Below are 21,073 nucleotides of genomic sequence, written 5' to 3' on the forward strand. Positions count from 1 at the left end.
TTCAAACAGACCTTCCAGTAGGAGCGGGCAAAGCATTACAGTGCCACCTGAAATTGGTTTGCTGTTGTAACTGACTTGAGAACTAAGAAGCATCTTTGAATCCCTGACAGTAGACGTGGCTGTCATTTATAATGACAGGAGGAAGTATGTCGTTTCCACTGCCTGCCATGTAGCCAAGGACAATCTTTTTTTCTTAGCGTCCTAGGGAGCTCAGCCTGAGGGTCAACCACAGGCCCCCCTGAGACCCCGGCTTCCTCACGCTGGGCGGAGGACGGGCCTCAGCAACCCTTTCTCCAGCGAGCTGGAAGTGCGGGACCGCTCCGGGAATGGAGCGAAGAGTTGAGAGCAGCGCCTCCTCTGGGGGAGGAGGCAGGAGCTCAGCTGGGAAAGCTTTTCTAGGGAGTTGCCTTAAAGCAAGCAAGCTGAATTGCCGATCACTCCAGTTGCCTGCTTCTTTATACACTTTTAACCAGTCGTCTCCACTCGTTTCCCTTTTGCAAAACTGCAAATCACCACCTACATCGCACCAAAAAGAAGGGGAAAAAAAGAGTAATTCTCATTCTCCCTTCTCACCCTCCCTTCCTCTCACCCTCCCTTCCTCTCCAGCTCGCTCGCTCTCCCTCCCTCCTTGTGGCTGCCGCTAGCCTCTCGGACTGTGGCTCTTCCCGACGGGACTTAGCAACTTCTTGGTTATTTCTCAGCCCCATTCCCATTTTTTTTTCTACCCTTTGCCATGAGCTGGACGGACAGACGCAGGGGAGGCTTTGCTTTCTGCCCCGGGGAATGGCGGTTCGCTTCCTGGGGCTGTGCCGGGGAGGATCGGCCGAGGAGAAAGAAAGAGTGATAGAGAAAGAGCTGCAGGAAGGAAGAGAAGGGGCACCTCCGTCTGCCGCCGGCCCGGAGCGCCGCAGCGCAGCGCCGAGCGGCGCCCGAGATGGCCCCGAGCTCGCCCTGCGCCCCCGGCTCCTCCAGCGTCTGCAGCCCCCGTGCGCCGGACGCGTGGGGCAATCTTTAAAATCCTGAAGTAGGAAGAGACCCCGGAGGATAGAAGTCGGGGGTGGGGGTGGAGCACAATTTTTAAGAGTTTTTCAAAGAGCGAAAAGGAGGAAGTCTGATCGTTTCTGCCTGTGCTAGCTTTTAACTTGAAGGCGACTCTTAGGAGCATCCAGGCTTCTCCAGGAGTTATTGGAAAGCTGAAACTTGCGGTGGCTTGGGGGCCTGCGGAGAAGGAGGGATTCCGAGGGTGGGATTAGGGAGAGAGTGCGTGCGTGCATGTGTCGGGGTGGGGGCGTCCGGGGGAACTTGGGGATTCCGTGAAGAGGGCACACAATGGCAGTGCTCCGCGAGGCCGCGCGAGTCGGGGACAAGCCCGACCACGGTGGGGTGTATCAAGCCCTCGCGGCGGGCCCGGACTGTCCCGCTGGCGCCGGCCCCGCACGGTCGCGGGACTCCGGCAGCCGCGGCCGCTGGGGAGACCTGGTGCTGCGGCCGCTCCGGCGCTCCCGGAAACTTTCCTCAGCGCTGTGCGCGGGCTCCCTGTCCTTTCTGCTGGCCCTGCTGGTGAGGCTGGTGCGCGGGGAGATCGGCCGCGACCTGGAGCAGAGTAAGGAGGCGGCGACGGCCGCTGCGGAGGAAACGGCCCCGGGAGCAGAAGGGGGCGTCTTCCCGGGGCTTCGGGGAGGTGCTCCTGGGGGCGGCGCGCCGCTCAGCCCCTGGCTGCAGCTCTCGGCGCTGCTCTTCAGTCTTCTGTGTGCCTTCTTCTGGATGGGCTTGTACCTCCTGCGCGCCGGGGTGCGCCTGCCTCTGGCCGTCGCACTGCTCGCCGCCTGCTGCGGGGGGGAAGCGCTCGTCCAGATTGGGCTGGGCGTCGGGGAGGATCACTTACTCTCGCTGCCGGCCGCGGGGGTGGTGCTCAGCTGCTTGGCCGCCGCGACATGGCTGGTGCTGAGGCTGAGGCTGGGCGTCCTCATGATCGCCTTGACTAGCGCGGTCAGGACTGTGTCCCTCATTTCCTTAGAGAGGTTCAAGGTCGCCTGGAGACCTTACCTGGCATACTTGGCCGGCGTGTTGGGGCTCCTCCTGGCCAGGTACGTGGAGAAAATCTTGCCGCAGTCTGCGGGGGCGGCTCCGAGGGAGCATTTCGGGTCCCAGCAAATTGCTGGGACCAAGGAAGATATCCCAGTATTTAAGAGGAGGAGGCGGTCCAGCTCCGTGGTGTCCGCGGAGATGTCCGGCTGCAGCAGCAAGTCCCATCGGAGGACCTCCCTGCCCTGCATACCGAGGGAACAGGTAAGCCCTGGCGAGCTCCTCTCACTCGCCTCCCGGGAAGACTTGAAAGGCTTGGGATTCGCCACAAAGTGGAGGGAACCCGAGTGCTGGGAACTAAAGGAAAGATAGTCTAGAAAAGTGGTGTTAACTTCAGACTCAGTAGGAAATTTAGGGAGTTATTCTCCCCGTCTCGCACAGTATTTTATAATCTGAACAGCAGAAACAATAAGGAACAAAACTAGATGGCATTTGCAGGGTCTTCCACACCTGGGCCAACTTTTTAGATCTGCTACACCTGGCATACGACTTCCCTACGCTCAAGTCCCCTCCTAGTTTTCTCCTTTAGCAGAAATCCTCCAGGTTTGCTTTATTAGCACTGGGTGATGTCTCAACACGTGGATTTTACTGGATTTCTTTAATACTTTCTATAAGGTTTTTCTAAAGTGACAAGTCAATGTCTGTGAAAGTCAGTAAAAAGATTCTGAAGTAAAATCAAGGAATGCTTGAAGGTGAGGTGTTGATACACACTTTCTGGTTTTGCAGTAAGTTTTACTTGAAAAGGCTGCATCTGTTTGGTGCCCAGTTTGTTTTTGGGGACATACGTTATGACATGGTAATGTGTTTTGTATCCTGATGATAAACTTCTATTTGGGGAACAATATGTCTGAACTGCGGAATTTGTCAAAGTCTTGAACTGCGCTGTTGGTGTCAACTAAAAACATTTCTCTGGAGTACAGACTTCAGTCGATGTTAGAAATTCAAATGGATTTATACAGATTATACAGGAAATATTGATTCAGGAGAATAATTCCAAGATCGCTGGTGGTATAAATCTTTCAGAAAGGAAGAAGAGGAGGAATCTAGGAGTGAAGTTGTTCTAGGAAAAAGTTTAATGAATTTTGGGGATGAATCTCTTAATTATCAATAAACGTTTTAAGGCCATAGAATACAGTTGCCATAGAGGGCGTAAAAGATCAAATCCCAATTTTAAACGCAAATTGTTTCTGAAAAGGTGTACTTAAGTGCTTGCTTCTCTACTCCAAACAGATATGACACTTGGGGGTGGGGGTTGTAGAGAGCTGATCATGTTCAGCAAGTGGAAATTTACACTTTTCCCTTTTAAATTTATGCCTACCTATGGCTCTATTAGGACTTTACTGAGTGGGAGAATGTCCCAAGATATAGTAAGCTTTTTTTTTTTTTTTTTTTTGAAGAATCATTTAGATATTTCTAAGACATAGCAGTCACCATATGGTGTGGTGGTTAGTTTGTTTTTGAAACAGAGTTGATTACACAGAATGTAGTTGTTTGACATTATTTAGCAGAATGAGTGACAGCATCATAGTCTCTGTGTTTATTTTAAAACTAATGTACTTATTTAGTTTTTTGTTTAGATAAAGCAAATATTTCTTGGGTATAAGCTTACTCTAAGAGTGAAGTTCTAAACAGGCCACTGACTGACACTTAGCTTTGGTAGAAATTTGGAACTCACCAGAATAAAGCTATCTATTGAAGGGTAAACCAATACGGGGGAAAGCACAGTTTTATTTCTTCTCTGTCAGGGGAGAATGTCTTTTTAAATGAAAACACTGCTAGTTTTATTATGTTTAGAACACTTTTCTTTAACTTAAAGGGGAAAGTGATATGATCACTGCAAAACTGAACCATAATTTGTAAGGCAAAACTGTGATTTAATCTTAAGTTCAAATTAATATCATTTAGCCTCTTAAATTTCTGAAATTTCATATAACATTTAGAAGTTAAGGAGTTAGAGGTGGATTTAAGATAAGGTGTTTAGGTGAGTTAACCAGCAGTGTTGATTAATCTGCAGATTTTTATTGGTTTTCTCTGGTTTGGATTGATAAATGGAGAATTCAGATAACCTGCAGATTTATAAGAAAGTAATTGAGCATTGCATTTTTAAATGTTTTGCTGATTAATGCTGTTGAAAATGCACATTTGTAATCTATTTTGGTCATTTTTTTGGTTACTGTTTTTTTTTTTAAAGGCTGTGTTTATGAAGAATGTTCTAAAGTGAGAGACTGTATCTCTTATGGTTGATGGAAAACAAGGTTACATTTAGCAGAAATTCAGATCCTTGAAGTTTTAATGAGGGCATCGGTTAGTGTGTGTGTGTGTGTGTGTGTGTGTGTGTGTGTGTGTGTGAGAGAGAGAGAGACAGAGAGAAAGAGAGTGACTTAAGACCAGTTTTTATATATGGCCCATTAAAGTTGTTGCTGAGTATAATTGTATGTGTGGGGGTGAGAAGTAACATGGAATAGTCTCTTACGAGATAGGGCAATATCTCATTCGTTAGCCTAACTGTGTGAAAAGTTCAGGAGCTATACAGTAAATGTCTTATCTGTTTTATCATAAGGAAACAAACTTCTGGTTAAGAGTGCAAAGTGTACACTGTCATCTGCATAGTTTATGAAGTCAAGAATCAAAATACTTATAAAACACATATATAACCTTGCCCCGAATGCTACCTGATTAGGAGTTTTTTTTATGAAAGAATGTCTACTTTCAATTCCAGACAATACTCTGGCAACAAGTGAATTTTAAATAGAGGTGTAAGGACATAAAACGCAGAAAGTCTGGCAGAGGCCTCTTGAGAATTTATTTGGACCTTGCTCATTGTGAGGTTTAAAGGTGAGAGAATTTCAGCCTTTTCTTCTCTGTGTGAACGATAGTGGCCACTTATGAACTACCTCTCTTCAATGACTCAGTGCTAAAAGGTCAAGGAGAATAGGTGATAACAATTCTCATAAGACAAAGCAACTGACAGAGATATTTGCCTCCCTTTTTGCCTTCCTTCCTAAACCGTAGTTACATCTCTAGATTGGCTATTGCATATGGAATGAGTTTTGCAGTATGCATGATAAGGATAGCTTTCAGCAAAGAAAGAAGAAATAGGTCTAGTCTTCAGTCACAGAATTCATCTGACACTGGGTCTATCTGTGAATGCAAGTGAGGGCAATCTTTCCTCTTAGGAAAGAAAAGTTTGTAACATCTGTATGGCTTTTAGTAGAGTAGTACCAGTCCAATATCCTCAAGACTCAAGCTGATTTTGTAGCTCAGTGTGTCAAACTGTACTTTTTTGGTTGGCAGACATGTCCACTAAGGTGTATGTAGCTTTTCTAGGTAGATGTTCACATCCTAGAGCAAGTATGTGTCTCTCATCACTGTACCGTCTAAACACTGGACTCTACAGAGATACTTCGAATTTCTTGAATTATTAGATATTTTGTATGACTAAAAGATATGTTATTTTTCAACACAAAATTTTAATTATGTAGTTTTTACCATTTGGATATCGTATTTGAAGGGATATCTCTATTCTCTATATAATCGAAGAACACGATTGGCTCGTCATTCCTCACTAGTTACTGTGAACCACCTTGCACATGCATCTTTGAAAGATTCCGAACCAATGTCATTCTACTTTAGTTACATGTTAAGAGTTAAGTTTTGCCTGTGGTTTCACATGAAGTAAACACAAGGTCTCTTTCCATTAATGTGTTTGTCCCACTTACTGACAAAATTCTTTGTGATGGATACATTTTCTGTCAGAAATGTACAGCTATATACTTTGTATTATGTAATTAAAAATCAAAATATTTCCCATAAATATTTCCCTACAGCTCTTAATTATACATCTTTAGCGGCAAAATAGATTTTTGTAGGAATGTAATGGAGTCTGATGGTTGGTTATCAAAAGTAGAATCGAGTTTTTCATCACTGATGTAAGAAAGGTATTTTCAAATGAAAAAACAACAACAATAAAACAAAAATATAAGAAATAGGAATGCTTTGTGATGGTAGACACATGATAGGCCTTGTTACATCTTCTATCTGAATAAGTGTAACTTACATTTATGCTATGGTTCTAAAATACAGAAGTATTTCTTTTGGAAATAAAGAACCTATTGTCCTTCAAGTTCCTAAATACATTCCAGTATAACCTACAGTATTTCTCAAATTGAACAAATTCCAGAAACAATGACAGGTTTTAATTCTATCACATTTCAGTAGTATAACTCAGCTTAGGGTGATATAAAGAACAATATTGATTACATATGACTTGCTGGCAGAATTAAAATTCATGTCAACTTCTGAAAACACTAAAAAGAAAAAAAAATTCCTATCCCTTGGGAGAAGTAAGGGAAAATAATTTTTTTGTGTGTGTGGGGACAAAATTGTGATTTTTACTTTGTATATACAGATATTTAAAGCATACTGAAAAACTGTTTCAACTGACAGAAATAGTCAGTGAATCTATATAAATTTCCAGAGGTTGGAAGGAGTCAAACAGTAATTTTACTCTTTCTGTATTGAGTCTAAAGTGTAAAAAGTTAAAACTGTAGAAATGAAAGAAATGCTGTGTATGCTGGGCTGTCATGTTAATTAAATAAACAACCAGAACAGTGACTCTGTGTATGAAATACATTTTGAAAAGCCTGGGCAGGGGGTGCAGGCAGGCTAGGGTGAGTGACACTGGCATGAAAAAGCATTCATTGTATCTGTAGTGACATTGGTGTGAATTTGTTGTGTTCTATTAGGAAATAAAACTCCCAGAATAATCTTTGCAGGGCCCTAGTTGAATACAGGCTTTACCAAATTTAATTTCACTTCTCATTTAAAGAGCATTGAAGCGGGATGTTTATGAACCTCAAAGTTAGAAGTATTTCTGGATATTTGTAAGATTTCAGTTAATAGGGTCGGTGCCAGTAACATCCCCATAGAGTCTATGTAGACTTCATCGAAAGCTTGTGTTACAGAATCTATTGAAAGAATGAGTTTATCTTGGATTTAGGGCAGGAGTTGTATTTTTCAGGAAATACTGTTGTCGTGAGATGTAATCTCATGGATGCATGAAGGTGATCAATGCAGCTGTTGTATCATGAGGTATCCTGAGAGATTTTGATGAGCAGATGCAATGCCTTTGCATAGGGCAAGTTTCTTTGGCTTCTTGAAATTACACATAAGCCTGCATGTTTGTAGTGAATTGTTTATTTAGTTGGCCTTCTGTCTCCTATCCCAACAGTCTTCCTCCTCTTCTTTCTCTTCTGTGTGATATTTGTAATTGTATCTTTTAAAAAACCCTCAAGATACATGAGATTGACAACGCAATTTATGTTTACCTTCTTCATTCATATTTTTAATGAAGCTCTATTAAATAATTAAGAATGAACCTCAAAAGGTTCAGACATGTCTATATGCTTATACTTAAAGATGTGCTCTGTTAATATTCAAATGAACGCTATTTCCTTTACATGGGAGTTTAAACTTTTAGTAATTACTTATGTCTACTTTTACTATTGGTAGTATTTTTTAAAAGGCGCTCCCCCTGCCAGGGCTCCCAGGGAGTTGTCTTAACTTGGATCTGAGAATATATTTGTGCTGTTGTCAACATACAATACATAGCTTTGATCTCTGGAAGAAAAAATATCTTGAAGATGTGTATCAATTGTAGTTCAGAGAAAGATCTGTTGGATAATAATCATCAAAAATATTAGCTGGCTATATGTGTGCACCGTAAAAGTATACCACTGTCTTAAAAGAAGATGCTACCCTTAGCTAATGTTATCCATAAAGGTCTTTGGTCAGTGAAACTATCAACGGTCGTATCAGCATATTTTATCTATTCATTAGGCCTCATGCTAAAAATCATACGTGTTATATACAGATAGGATAGGCACTCAACTCTCCAGAGTTAAAGCTAGTTAGGGTATTGAGGGGTCAACATAAGGAAAGGGGAAATCCGTAAAATAGCTAAATAGCCTCTTAGATAATAGCTGAAGGAATGCATATAAGAGCTTAGAGTAGGTTTTAACTCTAGATCCAGAACGTTCATCTCTTCATCTGTTCATTTTTCTGGGGTAAAAGTCTATAGTTCCATAGATTTCAATAACTTCATCACCACATACTGGTCAAAATAAATATTTTTGGATTTTGAGCAGCTTTACATTTTGACAACAGAGAATTTTTTATTTGAAATGGAAATTAAGGTTAGTGTACCTTCATAGTACTTCTGAAATACAGGTAAAAATATTGCAGGAGTTAGGAAGTTATCCTTCAATAGCGTACAATGATTGTTTGTTTTCATATCCTGAGGTAGTTTATGGCTTCAAGTAATTTGTAGCAGTGAGATCTCAGAATGCTCAATTCTGTGCAGGCTGTAGTTAAGAGACTAAAATTAGTCTGATTTTAGAGAGAAGGAAACTGAGGGAGACTCCGCTAAATGTATGTAGCCAGTCTGAGGCAAAATGTTGGCTTTTATCCATTTTTCTCTTGGACCTGAATATGCCGCTAGGGAAAGAGAGTAGGAAAGGAGTCACGCTGGTGATTTTAAGCCTGGGTATCTTTTGTAGTTTTGCACATGGAACTAACTCTAAATGCTCATTCAGAATGAGGAGACTCTAAAACCTGTTGAAGGGACAGATGACACAAAACTCTTCTGAGCCCTTACAGTAAATTTTCTGGTTATCAAATAGTACCAGGCAGCCTGTGGAATGTGTCATTTAGGACTTTGTCCCATGAATGAATATCAATTGCATTGCAAAGTCTAACTTCGTGGAGTCTTTATCTCATCAAAGAAGAGCATGCTTTGGTGGCTTGACTATTGATTTTTGTTTTCATTTTAGTTCTTTAATAAATCTATTTCAAAATGTTCAGGCTTTCAAAAATTCAAGGCAAAAAGTAATCTGCACATCAGTAAAGCATTTCTTTGTTAGCAAAAACAGCTGGTGGTTTTTGTTCACCTAAGTTATTTTGCATGGTTTCCTCCGGAATCCATTAAAATATAAGTAAATAGGATGTAATATTAGAGGAGGTTGTGAAGAACATTACCATTTATAAAGTGGGAAGCTAGTTGGGAAAACTCACAAACTGAACAACTTCTACCTGTTCGATTTGATTAGAGCTCTCATTCATTATCGAGGAATCAGAATAACCATTAAAGATTTTTAAGTATAGCTGGTCCTGCTAAGATAGTAATAAAAGTTAAATGCATTCATGTTCTTCCATCCTGAGATAGTAACAACGTTACTTGAATATACTCCTACTTTTTCATCCTAAGAAAGTTTCATCCTGTGAATAGTTCTAACGAGCACATTAGGTCTATTGGTATGTGTGTACACGTGTGCACATGTGTGGGAGCCTGTGTGTGAGATTTTTTTTTTCCTCTGCCAGGAAATTGCTTTGGTTATATCAATTTAGTGGAGAAACAGTGTCACCCAGTGGCTTTGATGAAAACAGTCCTGTAAACATTATAGATAAGCGCTGACCAATAGAAATCTAACATGAGCCACGTACTTAATTTTCCATTTTCTAGTAGCTACATAGAAAAGGAAAAAGAAACAGGTGAAATCCATGATAGTAATGTTTGAAGTAATCCATGACAGCATAACGTAAAGTCAATATAAAAAAAATGAAGGTATTTTGCATTGTTTTTTTTTGTTTATAAATTGAAATATCTGGTGTATGTTTTGCACTCACAGCCTATCTCAATTTGATGTAGCCACAGTCCAAGTACTCAATTGACACGTGACTAATGGCTACCATTTTGGAAGCGCAGCTATAATTTTTAAAGGGATGAAATACTTGAATATTCATGTCACCTCTTCAATTATGATGGCAAACCTGTGTAGATTTAATGATGGCACATGATATACAGCTGTTCAAATTTATATGTGACCTTGGTAACTCTTTTTTGCACCAGTACTACGCTAATAGTTGGCAAGTCTGTTTTCCCCCTTCATTTCTCATTATTGTGCATATTTAAAAGTCTTATTTTAATTGGAGGGGTGGTTTCACAGACCTTTTGAATAAGGAACCTTTATGTTAACCTGATTTATAACACAGTATCAAGATTGCCAGTTAATGGTGACTTTGCCTTTTGGAGTTTGGTAACAGGGATTGCTTATGTGTACGGTGTGAACACGTCATTAGTCACGTTCATGGTGATTAGTGTATAATTGAGTTATCTAATGTCTCTTTAGAAATGAAAGTGTTTATGTTTATAGTGCAGGTCGTTATCTTGGTAACTTAGGAAACTCAAGTGACAGACCTGCTGGGAGTTTTAAAGGATGAAAAGTGTCACAGTGTCTGTAAAGGGCTGATGACTTCTCACCAGTGCTTATGTAAACACCACTTTCATGGATATACGAAACGAAATGAAAATAGTTCCATTTTGTGTATCGAGAGGGCTGGGGATTTTGAGGGTATGGAATTTTGAGACCAGGAGTTGAGAGGAGATGGCTTTGTAGCTCTGTGTGATTTCAAACTGCAGGGTGAACTCAGAAAAAGGTACAGATTTTGAGAAAGAGTGATTTTTGAATGTCAACTTTCTTCTCTCTCCTCTCCATAAATTCATTAACCCTAGGCATTGTTCCAATATTACTTTGAGAATTAATGAGAAAATTACTTTTTCTATAAGACATGTTCCTTTATGTATACATAGATATATACGATGAATTTTTTTTTGGAAAAACATTTATTTCGTGTATAATGGTTTATATCTGTGTGTGATGTTTGTGGTGACCTTTGATTTATAAATTCCCCCATCTTTAATGCAAAGCCCATTATTTATCTTTGCGTTCCAGAATAAAAATAGTGAGCTACATAGATTTTTCACTATCACTTAGGAAATCTTAAAAGAACAGAAGACAGTAGAATCATGATATACAAAGAAGCACATTTAGCTAAAATGAAATAATGTGGACTCAGGCTCACTCCTGGTGAAGTTGGCTAAATTTAGACTTCTTGAAGTAGCTAGCTGGAGAATAAATGCCATAATAATCATAACTTACTTGAAAGAGTTTGTGTTTGAGTGTAACTAGTCATTTGCCCTAGCTCATTTTGAAATTGCTTTAAATTAATGTAGAAGTTGGGTCTTGTCAATTTTTTTTTTGCCGGTCATCTTTTCTGTCAATGTGTACATGTCTATGTGTTTGTATGTGTGTGTGTGTGTGTATGTATATATATACATATGTATATATATATAATTTTGTAAAGAAATGCCTTTTATTTCATGTATTTTTAACCTGGCAGATTCTTCTCCCTCAGAATGTGCTTAAAATTTACAAAATGCCTTTCTATCCCCCATACCCCACAGTACCTTGTCAGAATATTGAAATAATTTTGTTCAAGAAGCTTGTGGTTTTGATTTAACAGGATTTTAATAAAAATTTTCCATCTTCTGAAGTAAGTTTGAATAACTGAATATTTATGCTATGTCTGTGGCAAGTGTTTCCCCCTCTCCAGGTATAATCCACTTAAATAAACCTCATGGAAGTTGGAAGTCATTAGAGATATTATGGGGGGGAATGCTTCATTTTGTGGCAACTCGTGGAGCGAGCATTCTTAGGACATTTTTAAAGTAGCCTGAATGCGACTAAAAGAAATGGTTCTTATTTTTAAAGGAAGTGTTTCATATGATCAAGTTAACAGGTGCACATAGGACATGTTCCTCAGGAGGCATTGTGATATAAAGCAACCCCTTGTTTGGTAGTTCGTATTTTGGGGTCCTGATCCCGCAACAGGAAGTTTGGAAAGCAAGAATCTGTTGAGTTGCCGAGGCTACCTTCAAAATGTGCTTTCTAGGCTCAGGAACTAAAGCCAGATTCTGATCACGACAGCTTTCACGATAAAAGAATCAAACTTTTTAGCCTGCTCTTCTCAGCCATAGATACTGCCTTGCAAAAATTCTGGCCCAGTGCCTTGCTCATTGTGGGTGCTGGCTGGCAGGTTAAACGGATGGAAAAGAAATAAAGGACTTTTAGTCTGAAATACTTATCTCCCTAATCTCCTGAGATGGACCTGGTGATTAAACCAATTTAAGTGAATTTTTATGGAAAGAAGAGAAAGAGTTCATCAGCTAGTCTGCAAACTTAGATTTTTCTTTTTAATGTATATGTGTTTTTATTCCTTTAAAAAATATTCTCCTGCATGTGTCAGATAAGGGGCTGAATTTGCCTGTGCACTTACTGGGAGGAAATCCCACTTTCAGCATGAGTCCTAGATATTTATTTTTAGCTCATTCCTAACTGAAAATAACCAAAGTTACCACCGAGATCATTACAGTGTAAATTTTAAAATGCGCTTTGAGATTAGGTGCGTTTTTTAGAAAAATACCAATTGAAGTGTTTTTCTTGTTCACCCTACAAAGTAATTGAGAAAGAATCAACCTTGACTTTGTTCCCATCACCTTCTGCACAGTGTGGGTAGGTGTTCTTCTGCCTCCCTTTTACACTAGTAGTCTGTATTTTCGTTAGCGTTTATCGAATAGCCGTATATCCTGAAGTGTCTAATGTAAAGTAAATCTAGCTCTATTTTGTCTTTTAATTGTGCTCCGTTACGAAATCTGTTTCGAGCCCGTTGCTTCCAGAGATGGCTTTATAAAATTGACTTATTTAAAATATCACCCAACTGCAGGGCTTGTCCAACCGTGATCAAGAATCTAGAGTTTGGTAGCATAATTTTGGAGTCCGGATGAACTGAAAAATCCGCAGTTTGCAGGGTTTTATTGAAATGATAAGTTTTAGTTCATCCAGTCAATTGTGTTGGTCTATCTAGTTTGTAGTAGAACTTGACTTGTTAAACTAGAAAGTTTATGAGACAAATAATATTTTGTTGCTGTAGTTTTAATGCTTAATATAGAGATATTGTCAAAGCCTTTCACTGAAATCAAAAGCATCTCTTTTGAGTATGGCCGGCAGATTATCATGCCATTAGATAAACTAGGAGTGCAGGGTTTAGGGGAAAAAAAAGTTATTCCCAGCTATATTTTATAGAGACAAGTTTCTTTTATTTTGTGGATGTCCAATGGTCTCACAGGTAGATGTTTTTAGAAAGGTTGCTGTTACTGAAAACTATCTGAGTTTGACATTTCTTTGAATATATTATTTTTTTAAAAATCTGAGCATTTCCATTTGAAAAAAATGACAAGTTAATTTAGTTATCGATTAATTCATACTTTGAAATAATCAAAATATACTTTTGTAAACAAGCCATTTTAAATTTGACAGAGTAATAAAACATTTAGAAGCAAAATCTTTTTAACTCTATTTTCATTTTGGGACAGGAAGCTAGCTGTGTGTCTGTACCATCTTGAAGAGTGTCTGTTTTTACTCTTAATGATTTGTTTTTGCTGTAATTGGAATTGTTTTTGCCAGATAAACAGGGCCTAAATTATAGGACAGTTTTGAAGGCAGTAGCCTCATTTTGTCTGTTTCTCTTTATTTATTTATTTTTTACTTTAATAATTGGATCGGCTCTTCTTAACCCCTTTAAAGAATGACAACTGAGCTTTTAAATGTTTTCAGTGGAACTTCTGTAAGGAATTAAGTAGTCCTAAATGAAAAGTGTGAGAATTTGGGAGTGTTGAGTACAGATATAAATGAACACTGATTAAGTTATCTAAAAAATAAAGTGGCATTCAGAAAAGGAAACTTCCCGCAGTAAATGAGTGGAAGAAATTAAGGCTAGCATTTGCTTGAGCATAGAGAAGACTAGATCAAAATCAAAACAATAATTCCTCAGTTTTAAAAAAAGATATTGTATAGTCTTTTGGGGATATAACGTTGCTGTACTGAAAATCTAGAACTTCTTGTGATTTGGAAAGAGGAGAAGACCCTGAGAGAGTCACTCCTGGGCATGGGGCAGGAAGTCCAGCCATGCATTGCCTTGGAATCTGTCTTTAGACCAAAAGCACTTAGATTATTTTTCAGAAGTCCTAAGTTCATAAACTTTCTTGATGTTATTACTTTCAGAAACATCGAGTCTTTACTTCTTTAGTGCATTTATCTCTGTGACTTATAAATGTACCCTTATGGCAATCTTGTGTGAATTTTTACCTCTTCTGTGTCCAGATCGATTAAAAAGGTCAGCAAGTAAGTGTATTTTATTGAACATCCAGGCCTCTCTTTATTTCATGTTGACTATTTGTTACCTTCTAGGTATCTCAAGAAGCCTAGATTCTTAGCTGCTTCTTTTCTGGTTTTAATTAATTTCCTATAACTCTAATGCCATGTTAATCAGACTGTTTTATGAATCCTAACAGTCCATGTTTCTGATTAATAGATTAGTAGGCTTCCATCAGCTGCTTTAAAAATCTGTGAGGAGATGGCCTGACCTCCCCTACTTATAACTACACATCATCTGGTACTTTTTAAATCTAGCCACATGCTGTAGTTCTCAAATTTCAGTGTGAATAAAAGTTAGCCGAGAAGCCTATTCAAATGAAAATTCCTAGGTCCCATGGTCAGATATTCTGATTTAGTTATGTCTAGAATGGGGTCCAGAAATCTAAGGTTTTAAAAAGGTGCACTCTTGCTACCTCGGTGGAGAAACATGGGACTACAAACTTCTGTCTCTTAAAACGAGACAGAAAGTCCTGACTTTTGTGGTCTGATTAAACAAATAGTTAAAAAGTGCTTGGTTTAGTGTTGTGGGAAAACCTGCTTTATCTATATATACACACAGATTATAGTTTATGAACGTATGACATTTGTAAAATTTTTCACTTTGATTTCCCCATTGAGGATACCTCAGGGGAATTATTTGACCACTCTGCATATCAATTTCTTCTACTGTAAGATAGGGATGACAATTTTTCTACCTATTTCATATGGCTGTTATAAAGCTTAAACAAAAATCAATTGCTGTACAAAGTAGAGAGTATATGCACTGAGACAAGCCAAGGCTTTGTAGTGTGTACAAGTTTCTTCAACTTTCTGAACTTCAATAATCCTATCGTACTCTGGGAATAATACAGCCAACCTTTTCAGGTATGAAGGTAAAATTAGTGGAAATAATGGACATCGCTTCTTGTTAAACATCCCTCCCAACTGAACAAGATCGGTATCTGTTCCTACCCACCCATTAGGACCATGTCATTGAAGGTTGGGGGCTTATATCAGGAAGTATCTAATTTACATTTGATTAAAAAAACAGACTTGTAAGTCTTATGAAACATGCAGGTTTTCTGGAAGTTAATTAAAATATTAGAGTTGCTTATATCATGATCACAGCTACTTTGACAAATGAAGAGCCTGGGGATCCAGACATCTTAACAGTGGAAAGAGAAAAATCTGACAAAGATGGTGACAGGTGCTTCCGAAGAAAATGATATGAATGAAAAAGGATGAAGGAAGATATTTAGGAAAATTGAAGTTTTTGGACATGTTGGCAAAAATGGCTGATGATGCTGTTGAGTGTCAAATTTGGGATCATGTGTCATATAATCCCATTGGAAACTTATCCACCAGCTGCCGTCATAACCTGCGTTTTGTTTTGAAAAACAGATTTCTCAGAATTTTTTGCTTCATTTTTTCATGGTAGAATTCCAGTCATACCCTTCCTTTTTCTCATAAATTACCAGTGGTACCATTTTTCTCAACAGGGACTTCCTGCTTAGAATCTCTGCAAAGTGGGGCACCTGGGTGGGGCAGTCGTTAAGCGTCTGCCTTCGGCTCAGGGCGTGATCCCAGCATTATGGGATTGAGCCCCACATCAGGCTCCTCCGCTATGAGCCTGCTTCTTCCTCTCCCACTCCCCCTGCTTGTGTTCCCTCTCTCGCTGGCTGTCTCTCTCTCTGTCAAATAAATAAATAAAATCTTAAAAAAAAAAAAAGAATCTCTGCAAAGTAGCTGGGACAGTGCAGGCTCAGCAATGGCTTTTGGTGGAAGGTAGTGATTGTTTACTTTATCACATAAAAATAATCCTCTAGGTGCTCTCTCTTTTTACCAGCTCCCACAAGACCCTACAGTAGTCCTCAGTACTCAGACCACTTTTCATCCAGGTTTTCCTACATATTGAATGATCTTTCAGTCTAGTCTGAGATGGTTATTTTGGTTTGACCTTGGTAGGAGCAAGGGTCCTGCATCATCTTACTGTACCATCGTTGGCTTCAGTTCAGAAATTCTTCCTGTGGTAGTCATCTTTCCCCCACAACTTGGTCATTGAACATTCTCTGGTTTTTGCTTCTGTGATGGAGGAGGAGATGTCAGAGAGGTGGTGGGAGAGGGCCAGTGGATCAGTAGGCCATGGGAGTTCTTGCAAAACTGCTGGTCCAAGCAGAGTGGGAAGCCATTGAAAGGTTTTCAGTAGAGAAAGGATGTTACCAGATCTATGATGAATAGGATCTCTCAGCTTTCTGTGTTGAGTGTGAATAGGTTTTAGAATGGAAGAAGGGAGAAGGCTATTGCAGTAGTCTGGGTAGGATTGGGAATTAGACCAAGCGGTAGTGTTAGTGGGAAATACATACTGAAGGCAATACCACCACGATTGGTATTGACGGGCTGAACTTCTCTTTGAGGGTAGAAAGAGAGTTCCTTTAGTGTTTTCTCTTGTATTCAGCAGCCTAATATTAAGAGAATATCTATATCTGTATCTACAGATATAGAGATCTATATCTATATATATGAATGAAGATATATATATCTTGACTTTCATATCTATATCTATATATCTTCATTTCTTTTAAAAAAAAATCTGATTGGTTTGATTTTTTTTCCCTTTCCCAGTTTACCTTCTGTCCTTGCTTTTCAGAGGGTGTACAAATTATAAATCCAACATTCAGGAAAGGTGTCAGATCTCCTTGCATTGAAACAAATTCCAATCAAGTATTTTAATCTCTTCAAAAGTTATTAGTTGGTTAGGCTATTATAACATGTAGTATGATAAAGGTTGGTTTTGAGATTTTGTTCTTATATAAATATCTTTCTATTTTAAAATAAATTTTTAATGAAGTGTCATTCTTATGCTCTCCCTCCTAAATAGATGTATTTGTAGATGCTTTAACATCTTAACCTCTAATGTAGCAAAAACATTAGACTGTTCAAAGAAAATTCAAGTCTTTCTCTTATTATTAGTTTTCAAATAGTCTGACAAATCCTATCTTATCCAAAGACATGTTGCCAATCCATCCCACACCTTCCTATAGAGGAAATACTTCTGTTTTGTTTTCATATTAACTCAGATCATTTGTGAACCTACAGAGCACTTCAATGATAGGTGCTATATAAATATTTAAATTATGATAGCTTGATTGCCCTGCAACTTTCCAGAGTTTGCTAACTCTACACTATGGTTGATATCTGATTATGAAATATTTTACATATTGCTTGGAAGCAACAAAAGATAGGAATTTTAAAACTTGTGAAATGGAGAGTTTTTAATCACATGGGAAATAATTTGATGAGTAAGAGGGAAACTGAGAAACAAAACTGAGGATATAGTATGCTATCACCTGTAACAACAAAATGGGTAACAGAAAGGATGGTTGTCAAAGTGTTTATTGTTATTTGTATGAGGGTATCATGGGTGATTTTTATTTATTTTTCTATTTTCTGTATTTTTTAAAGTTTTTAACCCTGAACACATATTTTATAATCAGAAAAACAAAACTTTGTAAAGGAATGTAGTCATTTGACATCGTTCCTCTCCAAATGTTCATAGAGCATTTTTGGGACCCCTTACCCAATAGTTGTTGGACTTACAGGCAGGGAAATAGCTACAACTCCAGTGCTTTTATGAATGATAACGTGGCCTTTAATAAAACTGTGAAGTACAACTTTGCATTCCTGATTCTTGACCCAGATGGCTGGAGAAGCTGAAGTTTCTTAGAAGATTGGATGTTGAGCTGGTCTATGATCCCCCACAATGGGTCCCTGGAGCTCGAGATAAACATATACACAATTTTTGTAACTTGGCCTGAAAGTATAGTTTTATGAAAAAATATACATGTGTGCTGAAATATGTATATGCATTTAGAAATGGACTTCATTTTTACAAAGGCTCTTGGTCTATTTTAGGTTAAAAGGTAGCAAGAAAACTCCCTGCTTATGATAGGTTGAGATGAACATGAAAATAAATCGTGTTCTACTAAGGAGAGAAAATTCTTTGTAAAACATGCATAAGGAGAGTACTGAGCCTCCTTCACTGATTATCAGGCTAGGACAGTTGCAAATAAAAATCATCTTCATAATGATTGTTTTTCAAAGTAATGAACATTAAAAATTTTTTTTTGCCTGAAAGAATTCCATGTACCAAAGTGTTTATTAAATACCCAGTATAATTTTCCCAATAGTTTACGTATAGTCTATAAATATAAGCCTTTTTATTTTATAATATTTTAAAATTTTATCCATCACTTATATGCAGAAAGTGTTATTTTATACTTTGTTTTTTCTGTGTCTGAGTTACACTGTGTCTAATATTGATTAATTTCAGTTTTGCTTGTCAGGATTTTGATTATTCTTTGCATTTCCTGCATAAGACAAAGGAACTTTGTATATTTTCATTTGTTATTATTTGTTTAAATAAATGAAGAGGGGGAAAGAGCAGTGTGTAATATTTTAAAAATTACTTCCACTTCTTGGATTATTACCATGCTTTCTCATTTGAAGAACTGTAAATTTATGTGAAACGAAATTTAGGAATATTAAGCCAGTTTCTATAACTACCTAAAAAAATACAGTGTGGTCTCAGACCACTGTCTACCTCCAAAAAAAATCCGCAGAAATAAATATGATAGAATCAGAGATGGTGTTTAAATAACAAAAAAAAAAGAAAGAAAAAAGGCAAAAACTTTACTCAACATTCCATCCTCTTTTTACTGTTCTTTCCAAAGAGAGTAAGTAGATTAGCAGTAGCTGATTATATTTGAGATGGCTGAATTAAGGTGACAGAGACTGGTAGGCATTTCTCTGTCGAGTGTATGTGTGTTAGGGGCGGGGGAAGGGTTGTTGGTTTTGGCACTGAGGTTAGCATTTGGCTAGAGTCCAGATCTCAGCGTTGCGGGTCAGAGATGTACTTTTTCTATAGAACCAGAGGTTATTCATTGCTAAAGCACACTAATAAAATTATAGCTCGTGAATCAGAATGTCAGGTTATTAATTTATATGGGAGGGTTTAATTGTAAGGAAGATCAGAACACCAGTACTTACTGGCACGGTAAGGAAGCTTCTCGCTCCTACTGGGAAAGTCACCTTTAGCCTGGTTAGCTCCTAGACTGCCACTATGGATCCCTTGCTTGTGAGAATTTTCCTTGGGAAACGTAAACCGTTCATGTTTTTTTAAATTTCGGAACATTCGAAGAGTGCCCAGAACGTTCCAGAGAGGGTGGGGTAGTTGGTGGAAGGTTCAGAGTGGACCACCCCTGCAACCCCACCCTAAGCATATAGAAAAGATACAGCATTAACAAAGGATTGCAGTGCAAAGTGATACACGCTTTGAAATACAGAAAGTCATGAGAACGTTGCACTCCAGAAAGGTCAGGGCTAAATTTAATGCTCAAATACCATCACCTTCTTAACATGGATTTCTGGTAAAATTCTGTCTTCCCTTCCTCTCTGACTTCTCTTCTGGATTTATTTTCCACCTTTTCTCGTGTTTGTACGAATAGGAAGCTGACTGGCGTCAACTTTGGTACAATGTAAAGAATGTATCTAAAAAAGAAGAAAAAAGCCCAGCGTATCATTATAGGAATGTCACTACGGGAATGTTTCACTGTATTTCCCCTGTGGACATGAGGTCCAGAGGGAAGGAGGGAGAGAAAGGGCAGAGCACGTTGTGAGACTGGTTGCCAGGTGTGGAGTGAGGTTGTGTTCTGGAAAAGATAGCAGGATAGATAGCCTAGCCTTTGTGGATGGAGAAGAGGTGGGATGGTGGGAAATTTTTTAGAGATAAGATAGAGAGGGGTAGGGATAGGGGAATGAATAATGGAGTGTTTTAAGATTAGGCCGAGGAATAGGAACATTATTTTGTCTGCACCAAAAGTTACTAAGTTTTTTAACCAGAGCGATGCTAACGGATGAAACATAGTTTTGAGAGCAGTGGATCAGATGACAGACAAACTGACTTTTTTGAAAGACACGAAAGAGGCTATTGTAAGAGTTCTGTTTAGGGACAGTGGGGTTTATTAGAAGAGTTGTGGTTGGGAAGGAAAGATGATTTAAGAAAAAACAAAGGGTTGGCAGGATTAGTCAGTGATTGATGGTGGAAGTTGTTAACAAAGTACATGAGCGATCCTTTAGTTTGTGAATCTGGGAAACTGGAAATATTGTAATGCCCTTCTTGGAAAGAAAAAGCATCAGAAGGTCAATGTGTGTTTGTTTTTACAGACAGAGCAAGGAAGGGAAGACGGTGTGTGTGTGTGTGTCTGATTTGGACATATTCGATGTAGGTTATTTTGCAGCCTCATGTGCCCATGTTTGTTTGAAGGGGCCCAGTTTCATTTGTTCACAAAAGCTATTTTAATATCCGAGTTACATTTGCTCACCGTGTTCCCTTGCTCAGTATGTACACATTTTTTAAAAAGAACCAGAAGCCTCTTGTCCCCAGTCTATAACTGCAAACACAAAAAGGTTGTAGGCTTTGGCCATTTTAATAAGTACAGAGACGATCACCCTATTTAAGATTAGTCTTTAAATTGGTCCTCAATCTTGCAGGGCAGACAACTTTGTGCTCTTTGTGTTGATTTTACCAATGAAATAGACCAACTAGAGTCAATACAGACTGCAGCTCCTGTGTCATCCTCTGAGATTCTCGGGTGATTTATGTCATAACCCCAGATCGCGCTTTAAAAGTGCACGATCAAGCTTCTTATTCTCGAAGGCTGGGTCATAGAACTAGCTAAAAATTATTTTGCCAATTGAGATAATCTAGGCAGTCTAGAGCCATTAACCTTGGAAAATTATTAGGTTGAGTTCCACTTTGGTATTTTTCTTGGGTTATTCTAAATGCTTGCAATGATTTGTCTTTAGATAAATATATAAATGCTTTGTCTTTGTAAATATAT

The 21,073-nt window shown here is 38.7% G+C and overlaps 1 protein-coding gene across 1 annotated transcript in view; it reads left to right on the forward strand.

Moving 5' to 3' along the window:
• The first annotated feature begins 1,298 nt into the window (after positions 1 to 1,298).
• Positions 1,299 to 21,073, forward strand: part of PDE3A (phosphodiesterase 3A) — a 312,963-nt gene continuing 293,188 nt past the window's right edge. Inside the window, exon 1 of the mRNA XM_045781385.2 lies at positions 1,299 to 2,289. Within this exon, the coding sequence (XP_045637341.2) occupies positions 1,330 to 2,289 (960 nt within the window). The 5' untranslated portion in view covers positions 1,299 to 1,329. The remainder of the gene's footprint in view (positions 2,290 to 21,073) is intronic.

This window comes from Ursus americanus, chromosome 25 (genome assembly GCF_024610735.1).
Source record: "Ursus americanus isolate L20-20 chromosome 25, mUrsAme1.1.p, whole genome shotgun sequence".
NCBI classification, from domain to species: Eukaryota; Metazoa; Chordata; class Mammalia; order Carnivora; family Ursidae; genus Ursus; species Ursus americanus.